We start from the raw sequence: 18141 nt of genomic DNA on the forward strand, positions 1-18141 counted from the left end.
GATGCAGTCCTGTAATAAGTTAATTTGTTTTCCAGCATCTTTTCTTTTTCTTTCCTACCTTCAAGCCATGAGCTTTTTCATCCAGCCACCTCTTCCATGGAGATGCCAACATTGTCCAAGGGACACATTGGACATATTCCTTTTGAATATTTATACTTCAACTACCTTCCTCACCAGCCCATGGCTTGAACATCATGCTCTGGCCAGAGTGGGTCCCACCGCCAAGGTGAAGACGGCCCCAGGGCCAGCAGGTCTTCCCATGATCCATGTTGAAATCACGGATGGGATGGGAACAACCTTGTCCTGCCATCAGCACTTCCTCTTTGCCTTGCTGCAGCTACCCACTGAGAAGGAGGGGACAGAGGGAACAAGCAGGAAAAGGACAGAGAAGCAGGCAGGAGGAAAGAGTCCAGGACGGACTGAGTAATGGGGGGAAGTAGCTTAAAGGGAAAAACCTGAGGTAGAAATTAGGAAGATACTTAGAATTAGAGAAAGGCCAGTATATTTCCTGAAGAAAGATATATAAACATAATAGCTAAGGAAGGGGAAAAACATTTAATGGGCTGTGGCAGAGAAGTGAACAACACTCAGGAAGAAAAAGAGTATTATGGGGCTGGCCTCGGGGTGCAGCGGTTAAGTGCACACGTTCTGCTTCTCGGTGGCCCTGGGTTCACCGGTTGGGATCCCGGATGCGGATATGGCACCGCTTGGCATGCCATGCTGTGGTAGGTGTCCCACATATAAAGTAGAGGAAGATGTTAGCTCAGGGCCAGTCTTCCTCAGCAAAAAGAGGAGGATTGGCAGCACTTAGCTCAGGGCTAATCTTCCTCCAAAAAAAAAAAAAAAGAAAAAGTATTATGCCATGGTAATCTGAAAGACTACCAGATTGAATACATTGTACAAACCACTGCCTTTATCAGATCAGGGTTGCTCAACCTCGGCACTACTGACATTTTAGGCCAGATAATTCTTTGTCGTGAGCTGCTGTCCTGAGCATTGTAGGATGTTTAGCAGCACCCCTGGCCCCTGGACACTAGATGCCAGTAGCAAACTGCTCCCCCTCGAGACAACCAAAAATGCTCCAGACACTGCCTGATGTCCCCTGGGGGTTAAAATCACCTCCAGTTGAGAACAGCTGCTCTCAGTCTAGGTACTTGGTTTTATGGTCTGTTTAGGCCTCAAAAAAAAAAAAAGAATACATTATCTGCTATTTATCTTTAATCTGGCTAATATTTAATCTTATAGAGCTGCAAAGAGCCTTAGCAATCACAAAGTCCAACCCCTTCATTTTACAAAAAAAGATGAGCGGTCCAGTGGGGAGAGGTGACTGCCCCAAACTTATGGAAAGTATGAGTGGCCCCAGGGAAATCTGAATCTAGGTCTTCTAAGACCACGTTCAGAGTTATTTTCATTGCACTCCACTGGTTCTCATAAATCTGACATTGCACTTCCTTCTTCTTACAGGGGCAGAAATAAAAGAGATAATGCAGCATTTCTAATCGCTTACTGAAGAGGAATCCCTTGATGGAAATGCCCCCTCTCCCTCTGAACTCAAAGGGTACCAAATCCACCCACCTTCGCCCACCTCGCCCTCGGGCTTGCATGGTGGACGGTGAGATTGCAGAGACATGAAAGGGGTGAGCCCAAGACTCCCCTCCCGCAGCCCTGGGCACCCCAGCATGCTAAGGAGCACAGAAAGACAGGACTTGTGTTTGATCTGCTGGCATTTCAGCCTGAGCCTGGCTCCCCTGGCACCACAGGAAGGAGCACACATCAAAAGCCTGAGTTCAGCCAGGGAAGGACAGCTGGAGCAGCCTAAAAGGGTTTCGGGGAGGAGAAGGCTGCAAAAGGGTGTCTCTAAAAACAAGTTCAGCAGGAAGCGGCAGTTAGTATCTACTCTTAGCAGATCAATAAGCAGGCACGGTTAGAACAGCCGATGGAGTTAGACAAGAGGACACGGAATAACGAAGTCATAGGCCGGTCTCGCGGGAGAGGGAGGGGACCTGGGTAGAAGAGGTGGGAATAGTTCTTGTGTCCGGGGCTCCCAGCCCAGCCTTTGGTTTACCAGTTATCCCTTCTCTAGGAGTGTTGCCAAGAGCTGGAAACTGCTGTAAATCTCCTTAGAGTGAGACCTCCTGCTGTCAGGGTCTGCCATCTACCAATGCTCTCGCAGGGCTAATATGAGGGTATTTCTTCTGCTTAAATGGAAAGAATAATTCGTTAAGGAGAACTCGCCTAACACTCAAATGCCATTTAGTTAGGATTTTTGCCACCATCACAAAAAAGAATGAATATAGTGATATTTTTCTTCATTGCTTTTTAGGATACTGATGTTGATCCACCCTGATGCTTAAGAGACAAAAAAGAATATAGCAGGGGCTGGCCTGGTGGTGCAGTGTTTAAGTGCCCACGTTCCATTTCACCAGCTCGGGGTTTGCCAGTTCGGATCCCGGGTGCGGACATGGCACCGCTCGGCAAGCCATGCTGTGGTGGGTGTCCCACGTATAAAGTAGAGGAAGATGGGCACAGATGTTAGCTCAGGGCCAGTCTTCCTCAGCAAAAAGAGGAGAATTGGCAGCAGATGTTAGCTCAGGGCTGATCTTCCTCAAAAAAATAATTAAAAAAAAAAGAATATGGCAAAATGTAATAGATTGAAATAAACTCCAAAGATGGGATGGCTATCGTGGCCACCAATGGAAAAGGAAAGAGAAAATGGGGGGGGGGGGGAATAGATGGAATAAGAACAGGAGAAATAAGGTACATGGATCAAAGCTGGGAAATGGAGAAAGTAATGTTAAGAAATGAAGTGGAGAGTTAAAGAAAAGAGGCAGATTGAGAGGAGGGTACAGGGGGCGGAGGAAATGCATAGGCCCAGGAAGAGCTGGAGACCTGATTGCAGGTGCAACAGCTGGAAGTTTGGGGGAGGGAGGAGCAAAATGGAGGAAGAGGGTAAGGGAGGAAGGAAGGGAGTAAGAATGCGTGTGTATATCAAAGGGTTGATTTATGCCACAGATATATTCATCCTGGCAAAAGAAATACAATGCTGTTGCCTTTGAGAATGACAATGTGCATCTCCATAAAACCACTGATTTAAATCCCTCTGGAGAAAATAAATTCAGCCTGGTGGCTAGGGAGCTTAGGAGGAGAAAGTGGGATGCAGGAGGGGAGGACCCAGGTCATCAAAGAAATGAGGGTCACTGCTCAGGGATAGGGCTGCAGCCTCTCTGTCCAGACAAAGGACTGCCCTCATAGGCACACCCTGCAGCTGTCAGGGATGAGACAGTGGAACACGGCCAGGACAGGACCTAGTGGCCAAGGCCATGGTGACTGATGCTCAGGGTCTCCAGGCCGAGGCTCCTGCATCTGCATGTTTCTCCCTCTCCTGCAGTTCCTGCTCCAAATGCTTCCTCAGCTGGCTCGAAGAAGACTGGACTGTCTCGACACTGTGCGATTTACTGACAGTGAAAAGGTGGCTGCTAAAACCTATGTGGCAATCTCAGGTGTCATGTGAATTGATGACAAGGATAAATGTGGCTTTTTGGTGACTTTAATTCTGCCCACTATTCAGGCACTGTCACGAGAGGAGCTTCGATATAAGCAATCACTGCAAACCAGACTGTTAAGATGAGCTTGCCCTTAAGTTTTCAGAGAAATAAACTACTACCACTCCCTCCACTTTAAAAAAAAATTACCCACAGGCTCTTTTTACACCCTGCGATTATAACTATACTGAGAGTCCATGTTGTTTGTGGCTATGAATGGAGTTACTGTTGAGACTGGAATGTGAGCTAAAAGGGACTATATTTTGTTCATTCCATTTGGGCCATTTTGTTGTAATATGGAATGCTGGAGAATGATGTTATAGGAATGCGCATCCATATTTATGAAGCTTTTGCCCACAGGGTGGAAATTCCAAGCACATCCTATTCTGCAGATCTCGCACCGCCAGTGCTTAGATTCCCCCAGATTTTCCACAGCCGTTCTTTAGACCATGTCTGTAAGAACAAAGCAGGGGAAAAAGAAAGTTGCTGTCTTCTTGAGCAATCTGCCGATACACCCATAGTTAAAAGGAAGTTTTTTTTAAAGGAAAAAGAAAAAGCATACGGATTTAAAGAAACCTGCTCTGTGAAGGAGGGGCTAAGAGCAGATGTTTATTCTTTGTGTCCTTGACAGCTGCAGGAGGTGTCAAGATCCTCAAACATTTGACTTGGGCGTTTTTAAGTGAAATCTATCTCAGCGGGACACAGCAGCCACTGAGGATGGAGGTTTTCCCTCCTGAGCTAAATAGTCAGTGGACTTCCTGACAAAGGTGTGGTGCAATTCTTAAAATCACCTGCAGGCTTAGACTGTGATAGTCCTGAGTTTTATCATCAGGTGGTACACACTTCACAGCCTGCTCTGATCTCAAATAAAGAGGCACCCTCCCTGATGTGTGCTTTGGGCAGCTGTAAGAACATCAAGGTCACTGCCTCCCAAACGCAAGAAGTGCAAAGCTTACAAAGCTACTCGGTGCTCCAGCAGGTGACCAGTGATTTCGTATAGACGGCAGATGTTAAGAACTGGTGGGGCCCTTCAGATCATCCATCACATGTATCTCTTATTTTTCAGATGGGGAAAATGAGGCCCAGAGAGGCTAAATGACTGCCCCCGAGGCCACACAGCCAGGTGATGATGGAGACTGGCATAGGTCTTTTATTTCACCCACTGGCCATGCATCTGACTGTTATGTACAGAGTCCTCAAAAAGGACATCATTGTTGTTTTTGTCCCTATTACTGTCCTGGATATTAAAATCTGTTGTCACATGTATATTTTTATACTAGGGAAAAAATGTAGTTTTTTCTTTTAAAGTTTCATTCATTTGCCACAGAAATTTTGGCAGGCGGTAGAGTCACTTTATTCAGAAAAGTGTAGGCTGATTTATGCTATATTCAGTCATTTTGTACTCAGTAGAGGGAGCGGAACCGCCACAGGTGCAACACATCACAGTTCTAGCTGAGATGACCACGTGTGGACACTAGAGGGCAACCTTTCCTAACGCGGCAGGACAGGCGCGGTTCTGTGGGGTTCCAAGGGCTGGGAAGTTAAGCCAGAGAAAAACAGCTTTTTTTTTTTTTAATGCCATTCCACTAGAAATCTCATTTCAAAAGAATGTCTTAATAATAGTGTCTAATCAGCTTCCCAGGACATTCATTGTCAGATAGGTGCTATCCATTATTTCTCTCTCTCTTTTTTTAATAAACATACACACGTACACAAAGACAATTTCAGACAAAAAACATACATGCCTCTGACATAACTAAACACCCTCATTCCATGCTGGAGTCTACGAGGGGGCGGTCTTTTATGCTGCTTACTAAGCATCAATACCAGCATAACGTTGTCAAGGAAAAATGCAAAGCATTCATGCAAGTTAATAAAGTTAACTACTGTGTCTATGACTTACCAGGAACATACTGCTTAGTCGACTGAAAAATAAAACACAGTCTTTTGGGGGTGATACAGTTATATCTGAAGTCACTCCAAAAATCACATTTTCTATGATAATGGTCCCCATTTCCCTCCTTGAAAAGCAAAGCCTTTTATTTATTTATTTTTTTAAATATATCTATAGAGCTGTAAGGAAGCTTGTGAATCCATGCAGCAGAAGCCAAATTAGGCAGAGTAGATACCGTCCAAAGGAGAGCACTCCAATGAGACAGTTACTCGACTCTGCTCACATTTCTCTTCCTGTTAATAGAATTGTTGCTTCGAGGAAGTTGGTTGTTTTACATTTTATTCCTTGTGAGATCAGAGTCTTTAAACTCGTGCCTTATAGCATTAATAGGAACAACAAGTACTCACATATTTTTATCGAGTTTCCATATTTTCAATACGGCAGAAATATATATATTTTTTACAACTCCAAATTCACTTCTTGGAGTGGCAGTGGCATGTGGTGTGATGTCACAGAGAATTACTAGCTAATTTTTAAAGAACTCCTCAAAAGCTCTCATAAAATACAGCTGTTTCGTGGACTGAAATCTGAAAGTCATTCCTCTTAGAAAGGGGATCTTAGGAGCCAGGGGCTCAGAACTTCTTAGGAATCAAAAGACTTCAAGAAGGAAAGGTACGGAGGAGGGAGCTCAAGGTTTTCTTGGGCCATCACCACTCTTCTCTCTTCTTCAAACCATGAGAAGTGACTTCTGAGTCTGTAAAACGTGTAACGGCACAGCCAGCAAGAACTAAGAATGGGACCTGGTTAGGAAATGCTGGAATGTGAAGGAAGTGCCTAGGTGTGCCCTGAGGGCAGGACTCGAGCCTTGGGCAGTGGTGGCAGTAGGTGTGAAGATCTAGGCAAGTTTGGGTGTGGTTCCAGGATGTGGGCTCTTTCCCCATTTGCCTCGTGCTATATTCAGCTGAGTGTATGTGAAATATGTAACCAAACACAGATCACAAAATACATAGCTAACCTCCAGTAGAAACAAGAACATTTCAAGAAAATAGAAAATTTTCTTTGAGAACAATGCTTCATCATGTCAGTGGCTACTCAAGCCAGCTGTTCCGGTTTTTTTTTAACTTGATTATTCATTCATTCATTTATTCATTTATTCATTCATTGTTGCAGACTTGCAGACAGATGGAAACCAGCAAACCAGAGTCCCCCGGTTCATCCTTTGGATCACCTCCAAGCGCTCCCACCTCAGGGGAGTGCTTCTTAGGCACTTCTGTTGGGTAAGTGAATTCTACCAAGCAATCGGGCAAACCTACATGATGAGGTCCCAAGTGTCTTTGTTCCCCTTGCTTTTCCTGGATTCCCCACTATTTCAATCACATTTAGTGAAGGGTTATTTTATTATATTTTCATTATCAAGGAGTTACCACCTGAGTCACTTTTATGTAGGAAAACTGCCCAACTCTGTGGCATGAACAGGAGGGAGTTTTAAGAGCGTCATGGTCTTCCTCTGAGACAGGGTGGTTCCGGGGAGCCAGAGTCACAAACACAGCCGAATAATGAAGAGTTTCACCATTCACTGTCCAAAGATGGAGACTTGGAAAGGGAACGCTTGCTGTGCACACCCTCAGCTGACGGGCAGCCCTGCACTTGGGGATTATGGCCAACACTTAACGATTAGGAATGCTTTCCTCCCATCAGAGTCCTGCAGTGTCTCTTGGGTACTTGTCCTCGTGATGTCCAGTTAAAAACGAGGGAACAATTTGAGAGAAAAGGAGAAGGGGTACATGCAGGTGGGCACAATGATGACAATGTACCTCTCACAGGTGGACAGAAGGCTTCCAGAGAACTGAGTCAGTTTGGAGAAAGCAACAGTTCTCAGCAGGAGCTACCCCTGGACCTCCCAATCCACTACTCAAGGCCAAGCTAGGGCTTCTTCCCACTTCCCTCCATAGCCGGGCCCACTCCTACGGCTCTGACCTTCCAGTCTCAAGCTGTCTTACCTGAAGAGTTTTGACTTTGCCCAGGATGTTGTCCTGTGACATTGCTTGAACTGTCTGCTCACTTTCTGCTCCCCCATCAGGGATAAAAATACTGTCATGGGAAAACGCCCGGGTTCCCATAGAATAGTTGAAGGACCTGGAATGCAAACCACGTGCTTCATTTTATTAGGATGATAAAATTTCTTTTGGCAATTCAGTGTCTCGTTCCTCCTGACTCAGCGGCTCCACCCACATGCTCTGTCTCACTCAGAAAGCACTTGCAGCATTGTGTCCTCGTCTGCTAGGGGTCAGCCAAGCGGCTGGGTAAGGAAAGGATCCCGCAGGAGTAAGGGAGCATGTCTCCAACACAACAGCGTTTCAGAGCCACTCACTGAGAGGACTCAAAGATAGTTAATCATCTGTAGAGGACCCGGGACAGAAGGCACTGCAGAAACTTTCACTGGAGGAGCCTTTCTCCTGACGAGCCGTCGCTATCGGTTTTACCCCAGTAAGTCTCGTCAACTGGCACTTTTTAAGTAACATGCAGATCTAGAAGTAAGAGGCAAGGGTTTCTTTCTTTCTCATTATAATCAAGTTGGAAGAAAGATACATCTATCTAAAACAAAGACTTGATGAGGACTAGAATTGCTAATAGGGACTAAGGGAATAAAGAGTCTCCTGGGCAAGACTCTTCAGGAATTCAGACAAAGGACAGAGAAACGTGTTAGGGCCATTCTGATGGGCTTCATGCACATAGAACAGCTTATAGGTGGCAGGTACCCAACAATAAACACTTTTCAGGTGGAAGGTTGCACTTCGAGGACCTTGAGACTTCTCCCTGACAGTGAGGTACCGGCAGGGTGAACTACAGGAAGAGGAGGCAGCAGAAGCCGACTGTTCCTGACTTGGTCCTGGAAACTAACCTATCTCTGGGGAAGGAATACACGCCGAGGCTGCTCGCAGGCGCAGGCAGAACCACACACACCACAGGCAGGCAGCTGTCCATCGTGCAGACTACCAGGGGCGAGAGAGCGCCAGTTCTCTCTCTCCTCTCCCCAGAAAGAGGCCCCACCTGGAGGTTTTATCAGTGACCAAGTGCACAAGAAAGGAGCCAGCACTGGGAGAAAGGCGCCCCCAGCTGGCGCCTCTGGAGTGAATTACGCTTCACTTCATGCAGTGGGCAGGGTCCCGACCAAGTCTAGACCTAGTTGGGAAGACTAAGTACCAAATTGTATCATCTAATTTGCCAAATTACAGGCAGCATGGCAAAAAAGTATATGAGGTTCAGAAACAAAAGACTTGGACGTGCACCTCCTGGCTCTGTGATAATAACAACCATCACCAACCCTTACTTTGATGAAAATACTGTGCGAAGAGTTTTACTTTCATTATTTCATCACCAACACCTTGTGGCAGATGAAACTCAGGGGGTAAATAACCTTATCTAAAGTCATCCAAATACAAGTAGTAGAGTGAGAAACGGAATTTGGATCTGGTAAATACAAGCCCACACGAGTCTGCTGAAGTGTTTAAAGTGGTGGAAGGTCTTAGAGTATTGCCTCCCATGATTGAAACGGGGTATGGGTGGGTGAGCAGGAGGGAAGACAGGAGGCAAATGCCACGCGGGCTGGAATACGGGAGGGTTGCAGATACTACATAGCTAGAATAACAGGTAAGCCTTCAGCTAAATAACACAAGACGCTGCATGGCAGCAGCCCACTTTAAGAAACATGAGGCATTGTTTTAGGATACAAATACGCAGGAGATTAAACACATCATTGTCTCCCTGTGGTCAGAGATTGTGTGTCCTACGTCACAAAACGAACTTCCAGGTTTACCTAAAGGCGCTGTAAAATAAACTTTCTATTCAAAAGGTTACGGAATCAAACCTTTTACTATTTTGTCTAAACTTACCTCTCAGATCCCCGGCTATGATTCAGACGGCAGAAGAGGTAACTGACCTCATTTTACACAGTGTTTTTACAAGTGGCTTATATACATGCACAGGCTCTCAAATAGGCTTACAAACAGATATATATGCAGAAGGTCATTTTAGATGCTTCATACATGTTTACCAATGTCTCTCAGTAGTGTGACCACCATATGCTAGAGCTAGGCCAAGTTCCATGCCAGTTTCTAAGTCAGTCTCCACTGAATCAGAAAGCTTATCTTCCTGCTCACGTTCTTTTTTCCAGGTAGACTAAGAATTGATATTCCCTTACTCATCTGTGTTGCCCCAAATGTTCCTTGTTGACAACCAGGATTTAATGTCCACCCATTTCCCCCTTCCAGATGATCATGCTGAAAAACAGAGAAAAGGAATACTACTACGAATAGTATCGTAATAATTATAACAATATTAGTAGCAACAGGAGTAATATTAACATGCTAAATTTTACTGGGCACTTGCCATGTACCTTGCATGTGTGCTAACCTCTTAACATAATATCTAAATCCTTCAGTATATAATATTTAAACCTTATGTGGTAAGCACTATTAATTTATAGATGAGGAAACTAAGGCTTGAAGACAGTGAGTGACTTGCCATAAATTAAGCAACTCTATATATCTGAATCTGTTTCTGGCCTCTGTTACGTTGGTCTACTCATCTGGTTTTACAGCAATAAGAATCCCATACTGTCTTAATTACTGTAGCTTTTTAATGGGTCTTGATTTCTAGTAGTTTAAGTTCTACAGCTTTTTCCCCCCCACATGGCTATTCTTGCCTCTTTGCATTTCTACATAAATTTACACACACACACATACACACACACTCCAACGTGTGCTTCTAGGATTATTTTCATGATGGCATTGCATCTATAGATAAATTTGGCATAATTGACATCTTTACAATGCTCAGTCTTTTACACCATGAACATCACATATCCCTTCATTTATTTAGATCCTCTTTACTTTCTCTTAATAATGTTTTGTAGTTTTCTGTGTCAAGGTCTTATACATACTTTGATAGATTCATTCCTACATATTTGATGTTTCTGAACCTACTGTAAATGGTATAGGTTAAAATTTTTATTTTCTAATTGTTTATTGGTGGAATATTAAAATACAATTGGTTTTTAGATTTCAAAAAAATGTTATGTCCCCAAGAGTAGAGGTTGGGACTCAGCTCAATCATATACTTTACAAGGGGCGATGGCTCAGCGAGCTGCAGTGTAACACCCATACCCACTTTTTCCACAAAAGCATTTATCTTATCACCAGGTTGAGTTTTTTTAAAGCACAAATTAAACATGGCAATAGGAGTGTGCAATTCCATTTTATTTTGTCTAACAAGATATTTCTTGACTATAGTTAATTTGACCTACATAGCAATGACCAAGTAAAACAAGTTTCAAAATAAATGCGTAAAAGGCTTTTATTTGGTGAATTTTTTTAAATTTATTTTTATTTATTTTATTTTTTTTATTTTTTCCTTTTTCTCCCCAAAGCCCCCTGGTACATAGTTGTGTATTCCTCGTTGTGGGTTCTTCTAGTTGTGGCATGTGGGACGCTGCCTCAGCGTGGTCTGATGAGCAGTGCCATGTCCGCGCCCAGGATTCGAACTAACGAAACACTGGGCCGCCTGCAGCGGAGCGCGCGAACTTAACCACTCGGCCACGGGGCCAGCCCCTATTTGGTGAATTTTAATACCCTGCTTTCAAAACACTAGTGAATAGTTTTTAGGGCAGAGCTTCTTACAAAATGCTTTAGTCTCACTACTATTCAACTAATAAATCAATTGCACGTTCCTAATAACAACTGGTACCTAAATTTATTGGATTTCCCCATTCTTCATTCGCTTATTTTTTTTTTAAACTTTTGATCCCTTTACCCATTTCTCCCACCCCACACTCCTCTGCCTCTGGCAACCACCATTCTGTTCTCTGTATGAGCTGGGTTTTGTTTTTAGGATTTTTTTAAGATTCTACATATAAACGAGATCATAGGGTATTTGTCTTCGTCTGACATTTCACTTAGCATAATGCCCTTGAAGTCCATCCATGTTGTTGCAAATGGCAAGATTTCCTTCTTTTTTATGGCTGAATAATATTCCATTGTATTTATATATACCACATTTTCTTTATCCATTAATCCACTAACGGATACTTAGGTTTTTACCATATCTCGGCTATTGTAAATAGTGCTGCAATGAACATGGGGGTGCATATATCTTTTCAACTTAGTGTTTTCGTTTCCTTTGGATAAATACCCAGAAGTGGAATTGCTGGATCATACGGTAGTTCTATTTTTAATTCTTTGAGGAACCTCCATACTGTCTTCCATAGTTTACATTCCCACCAACAATGCACAAGGGTTCCCTTTTTTTCACATTCTCACCAACACTTACTTCTTATCTTTTTGATAACAGCCATGAGGTGTGGTTTTGATTTGTATTTCCCTGATGATTAGTGATGTAGAGCATCTTTTCATGCACCTGATGGCCGTCTGTATATCTTCTTTTTAAAAATGTCTATTCAGATCTTCTGCCCATTTTTTAATCAGATTGTTTGTTTTTCAGCTGTTGAGTTGTATGAATTCTTTATATATTTTGGATATTAGCCCCTTATCAAATATATGATTTGCAAATATTTTCTTCCATTCAGTAGGTTTCCTTTTTATTTTTTTGATGGTTTCCTTTGCTGTGCAGACGCTTTTCAGTTTGATGTAGTCCCACTTGTTAATTTTTGCTTTTGTTGCTTTTACTTTTGGTGTCAGATTCAAAAAATCATTGCCAAGACCAATGTCGAGGAGCTTACTGCCTATATTTTCTTCCAGGAGTTTTATGGTCTTAGGTCATCTGTTCAAGTCTTTAATCCATTTTGAGTTAATTTTTGTGTATGGTCTAAGACAGTGGCCAGTTTCATTCTTTTGTATGTGGCTGTCCAGTTTTCCTAACACCATTGATTGAAGAGACTGTCCTTTCCCCATTGACTATTCTTGGCTCTTTTGTTGTAAATTAATTGACCATATATAATGGGTTTATTTCTGGCTTCTCTATTCTGTTTCACTGATCTATGTGTCTGTTTTTATGCAAACACCATACTGTTTTATTTACTATAGCTTTGTGATAGAGTTTGAAATCAGGGAATGTGACACCTTCAGCTTTGCTCTTCTTTTTCAAGATTGCTTTGGTTATTTGAGGTCTTTTGTAGTTCTATACAAATTTTAGGATCGTTTGTTCTATTCCTGTGAAAAATGCCATTTTGATAGGGATTGCATTGAACCTGTAGATTTCTCTGTGTAGTATGGATATTTTAACAATATTAATTCTTCCAATCCATAAGCACAAAATATCTTTCCATTTATTTTTATCTTCTTCAATTTCTTTCCTTACTGTCTTGTGCTTTTCAGTATACAAGTCTTCCTCCTCCTTGATTAGATTTATTCCTAGGTATTTTATTCTTTTTGATGCAACTGTAAATAGGATTGTTTCCTTAATTTCTCTTTCTGATAGTTCATCATTAGTGAATAGAAATGCAACAGATTTTTGTGTATTGATTTTGTATCCTGCAACATTACCAAATTTGTTTATTAGTTCCAACAGTTTTTTTGTGGAGTCTTTAGGGTTTTCTATATATAGCATCATGTCATCTGCAAATAGTGACAGTTTCACTTCTTCCCTTCCAGTTTGGATCCTATTTCTTTTTCTTGCCTAATTGCTCTGGGTAGGATTTCCAATACTATGTTGAATAGAAATGAATATTAAAATATAATTGATTTTTTCTTACAACTAAGCTTAGCTAAATTTATTAAGTATAAGAATGAGACTGTTGACTCATTTGATCCTTTTGGATTTTCTATGTATACAACCAGGTTGTCTGTGACAAAAGTCAGTTTTATTTCTTCATTTTTGGTGTTACTTTTGTTGGGAGGTGGGGGCGTACTGCATTAGCTATGATCTTTAGACAAAGTTGAATAGAAGGGGTGATGGTGGCCTTTGTCATGTTCTCAAACTGAGCAAGAAAGTATTCAATATTCTGCCATTGTTATGATGTTAGCTATAGAATTTTTGTCGATATGCTTATATTACTGCTTCTTTGAAAAGAAAGGCAGTCTGCCTTTTATTTATAGTTGATTTTAAGATTTTTCTTGTTGTGTTTGGTTTTTAGCAGTTTTACTCTGTTGTGGCTAGGTGCGAGTTTCTTCTAATTTATTCAGCTTGGAGTACATAATACTTCTTAAACCTGTGGCTTGGTGTCTTCCATCAGTTTTGGAAAATTCTCAGCCATTACCTCGTCAAATATTGCTTCTGCCCCATTTTTCCTCTATTCCTCCTCTAATTCTCCAATGTCAGACCTTCCCACCATGAGCCACAGGTCTTTGTGTTGTTTTCTATATTTGTCATTCTTTTTGACTCAACATGATCCAGTGTGGATTTTTCTACTGACCTAACTTTCAGATCATTAATCCTCTCTTTAGTTGTGTCCAATCTGCTATCAAAACTATCTATTTAGTTCTTAACTTCAGTAGTATTTTTCAGATCGAGAATTTCCATTTGATTCTTTTTAACAGATCCCAATTCTCTGGTGAAATTCTCCATCTTGTCAACTATTTTGTTGAATATATTAATCATAATTATTTAAAAGTCTCTGTCTCAAACTCCAATATCTTAGTCCCTTTAGGTCTATTTCCATTTTCTTGTTTTCCTCATAGTCTGTTTCTCAACTACCTAGTAATTTTTTTTATTGAATTCTACAGATAATGCATGAAAAATTGTAGAGGCTGCGTTCTCTCCTTCCAGAGAGGATTCACCCACTTCTCTAGCGATCAGCAAAGGAGCAGATCACCTCAATTCAATCAGGGACTGAGCTGACTCAGGACTGGTTAGCAATCTGAATGAGGCTCAGACTACTTTTGTTTTGTCCCCACTTCTAGTGAATAGGCCTCCTGAAGTCTGAACTGAGAGCCTGGGCTATTTTCTAAGGTCCCCCTTCTTGGTAGCCTCCAAACCCCAATTTTTGTCTTTCCAGTATCACAGACTGCCAAAAACCCTGCCCTGCTTTTTGGCTTCTATCCCTGTGCAGCTGTATCAACAAATGCCTCAAAAGGAAAATTGTTGCCTAGATTTAGATTCATTCTTCTGGGCTTCTCTTTTCTTGAGGATTTTAGTCCCTCAAGTCCTGGCTGTCCAGGCAGCCTTATGTTCTTGGCTCCATGAAATTGCCTACAGCTCTGCTGCCTTCTCCTCCTCTTAGCAGCCACTCTTAGCTTTTTTGGTCTCTTGCCCTGCATGAAGAGTTAACCGATGCCCACAAGAGAGAAACAACATGCAAAAAGCTGGGCTTAACTCAACGGGCTTCCTTTCTCTCCAGGATCTCATTGCTCAAGTCTGGTGTCTCAGCAGCAATCTGATGCCTTCAAACAGATGTCTTTGTTTTAATATTCTATCTGTAGTTTCAGTTATTCTTGGTGTGAGGGCTGATTTGCTACAAGCTACTTCATCACATCCAGACGTGGAAGTAATTAAATAACTTTTTGATATTTATCAAGTTTCTACACATGTCAGAACCTACTTGTTGATATGGTCATTGCTCTTCAGAGGAAAATGCATTTATATCTTTTTCTTCTCATATCTAGTTTTTGTCCCCTTTTAAAGCTCTGAGAAGAAACAGTGGAGGAGAATGGTAATTGGTTTATTAGTTACATGAATGAAAACTCTCTTCTAAATAATTCAGTTTGCATAATGCAAATTAACATTAAGTCCTTGTCAATTTGTGTAATTTTAAACCTTCGGTAATCATGGTTACCAGTTCTGGCTCCAAACAACTCTACAACATAGATTATTTCCTTTTCTCTGGAGGAGAAGCTGAGACAAAGCGTGGGTAAAAATGATGCCCAAAGTTCCAGAGTTCGAGGCAGGGCTGGCATTGAAACTGAATAGCCCACGTGTGGAGATCTCAGCTTGAAACTATGTTCTCATGAACAAAGAGCTTGGTGGCATCATTGTCCTTAACCAGCTGGGAACTTCGAATTACATGATTGGGAGGTGGAGGGGCAATTTACCACAAACTGTACCTTAGCAGAGTTCATTTGGACTTCTTTATTCTTGACATTTAAAGATCTTTCACAATTGATTATGAAGCAGGCCAATCCTCCCCCTTCCTTTGTTAGGAGTGAGCGCCGAGGCAGCGGCCTCTGAGCCTCAAGACTGCAACCTTCCCTCAGACTCCATCTGCCCAAACGGAAGAAACGAGACTGGCTGTGTGGGAACCTTCTCTTCTGCTGCCGGGAACACAGAGCAGCCTCTTGATCATAAGAGACGTAAAAAGACCTCTGAAATCCCCCAGATTTTTAATTTCTAACTCAAGGACTGGCAATCCAGTAATTTAACAGTCATCTTAATTTAAGCAAGATTTGCAGTTGAATGCAAAGCACATGTGGTAAAAGCAAACTCTCGAAGGAGAGGAAGAGGCCCACTTGGGAAATTTCTAACAGCGCTGGGCTCTGAGGAACAGTTTTCACAAGCTCAGGGAAGACTCATGGCTGTGACTGAAAGAAGCTAGAGAAACGGGCCCTGTGGACTTGGAGGCCCAAGCAGCAGAAGCTCCTGGGGCCTATGGACAGAAAGGAGCACGGCTGAGACGTTATAACCCTCGTTCCTCTACTTCTGTCCTGGCTCTGTTGTTGTTGTCATTGATATTATTGTTATTGGCACAGAGGTTCGGATTCCAAACATCTAATCAGAGGCTTCTAATCAGCCCAAAGGGACTAGTTTTTTGGTCTTTCCCCTCAACCCGTCTCTGACTCCTGTGGTTGTCTTTTCAAAGGCGTAAATGGTAGAATGGCCCGAGGCTACTCTTCTGGCTTTAACAGTCACTTTTCATAACTGTCTGTCTGACTTCAACACTACACTCTCTTCTCCTCATATGTCTCCAGCTACAGAGTGGACCCTGCCACTCGGCTATCCCACTGTCTCTGCAAACTCAACATGAATAAAAACAAACTTATCAGTGTCTCTCATTAAACTCCCATCTTTCCTATTTCTCTGTCACTATCATCCCTCAGGCTCTGCTGTATTATTTTATAAATGAGGTCAGATCCAGGTTAGGGGAAAGTTGTAGTGCAAAAGACATTAATAGGCAACATCATCTGTTCTTTCACATTCAGAAATCCTTTAGAAACAACATAGAAATCAATGAGAAGGACTGCAAATGCTGAGCTCCTGGACCCCTTTCAAGCCTGCACTCAATTCTGCCTGCCCACACTCCTCCAGGACTGTGCTGGGAGGCTCAGCTTGCTGCTCCACAGATGTGGATCTCCAGTGGGTCTCTACAAGGAAACTAGCAGTAAAAGGAGGAGCTGCTAATCCAGAGCAGCAGCATCTGTGACAGACGGCAGTCCTCACACAGCCAACAGGCACTGCTGACTCTGGGCCCTCTGCGAACACAGAACCCAAGACCTGAATCCTTATGGACAAAGACGAGGTCCAGGAAGGTGAAGAGAGAGACTTGATCGAGACGGAACTGAGGCTCCTGACTCACAGCTCACAGTTTTCCATTTTAACACAGTCTGCATAGATGTTTGGATTTCTTTGGGAACAAAGATGCTATGTGAACAATAGCTGCTGTGAACAAGACAGTAACATTAAGAGAGCCCCTGGTCACCCAAACTGCAAATATTTTTTTTTTATTATTAAATTACCTTTTTTTTTTTTGAGGAAGATTAGCACTGAGCTAACTACTGCCTATCCTCCTCTTTTTGCTGAGGAAGACTGGCCCTGAGCTAACATGCATGCCCATCTTCCTCTACTTTATATGTGGGACACCTGCCACAGCATGGCTTGCCAAGCAGTGCCATGTCCACACCCGGGATCCAAACTGGCAAACCCCGGGCTGACGAAGCAGAACGTGTGCACTTAACCGCTGTGCCACTAGGCCGGCCCCTTTTTTTTACTTTTTAAAAGATTTTATTTTATTACTTTCAAGGGTATTTAGTGCTTTTCTTTTTCTTTTCTTTTCAATTTAAAATGTCTTTTTATTATTTTATTTTTTTAAAAATATGGAATGCTTCACGAATTTGTATGTCATCCTTGCGCAGGGGCCATGCTAATCTTCTCTGTATCATTCCAATTTTAGTATATGTGCTGCCCAAGTGAGCTGCAAATCTTACACAAAAGCAGGTGAACCCGTTTTACTGCTTAAACACCAAATCTGTCAGTATCAAATGGGATACCAGCATCCATGAATTTTTTTCATATTTACATACATTGACTGAGGTTTTTTTATTATGGCAAAATATACATAACATAAAGTTTACCATTTTTACAGTTCAGTGGCATTAAGTACATTCACATTGTCATGCAGCTATCACCACCATCCATCTCCAAAAAACTTATCCCAAACTGAAATTCCATAGCCATTCAACAGGACCTCTTCATTCTCCCCTCTCTCCAGGCCCTGGTAACAATTACTTTCCTTTCTATCTCTATGAATCTGACTACTCTATCTACCTTCTATAAGGAGAATCTTATATGTGTCCTTTTGTGTCTGGCTTATTTCACGTAGCATAATGTCTTCAAGGGTTCATCCATGTTGTAGCATGTGTCAGAATTTCCTTCCATTTTAAGGCTAATATTCCATTGTAAGTATAAACCACATTTTGTCTATCCATTCATCTGTGGATGGACATTTGAGTTGTTTTTACCTTTTGGCTATGATGAATAAGCTGCTATGAACATTGGGATCAATCAAGATTTTAAAAAGAATGAATCTAGCATTATGACTCA

At 42.2% G+C, this 18141-nt stretch overlaps 1 protein-coding gene and 1 non-coding gene across 20 annotated transcripts in view; both read right to left on the reverse strand.

Moving 5' to 3' along the window:
• CRACD (capping protein inhibiting regulator of actin dynamics) overlaps nucleotides 1-18141 on the reverse strand; it is a 308280-nt gene that overhangs the window by 70289 nt on the left and 219850 nt on the right. For 10 of the 19 annotated variants that reach the window (XR_011538724.1, XR_011538726.1, XR_011538725.1 and 7 more), the window contains one exon: nucleotides 7437-7572. The exons of 5 other annotated variants lie outside the window; for them this stretch is intronic. Coding sequence is in view for 11 of the 14 variants with exons in the window: in XM_070614792.1 (XP_070470893.1) it covers nucleotides 7437-7556 (120 nt within the window). In the remaining 3 variants the exon portion in view is untranslated. Of the gene's footprint in view, nucleotides 1-5445; nucleotides 5468-7436; nucleotides 7573-18141 lie in introns of all 19 variants that reach the window. 4 more of the 19 variants (XM_070614781.1, XM_070614778.1, XM_070614779.1 and 1 more) reach the window with 1 other exon arrangement.
• LOC139082681 (U6 spliceosomal RNA) lies at nucleotides 17409-17513 on the reverse strand. Its single transcript, XR_011538892.1, has one exon. It is a non-coding gene; the product is annotated as a U6 spliceosomal RNA (small nuclear RNA).

This window comes from Equus przewalskii, chromosome 3, assembly GCF_037783145.1.
Source record: "Equus przewalskii isolate Varuska chromosome 3, EquPr2, whole genome shotgun sequence".
NCBI lineage: Eukaryota > Metazoa > Chordata > Mammalia > Perissodactyla > Equidae > Equus > Equus przewalskii.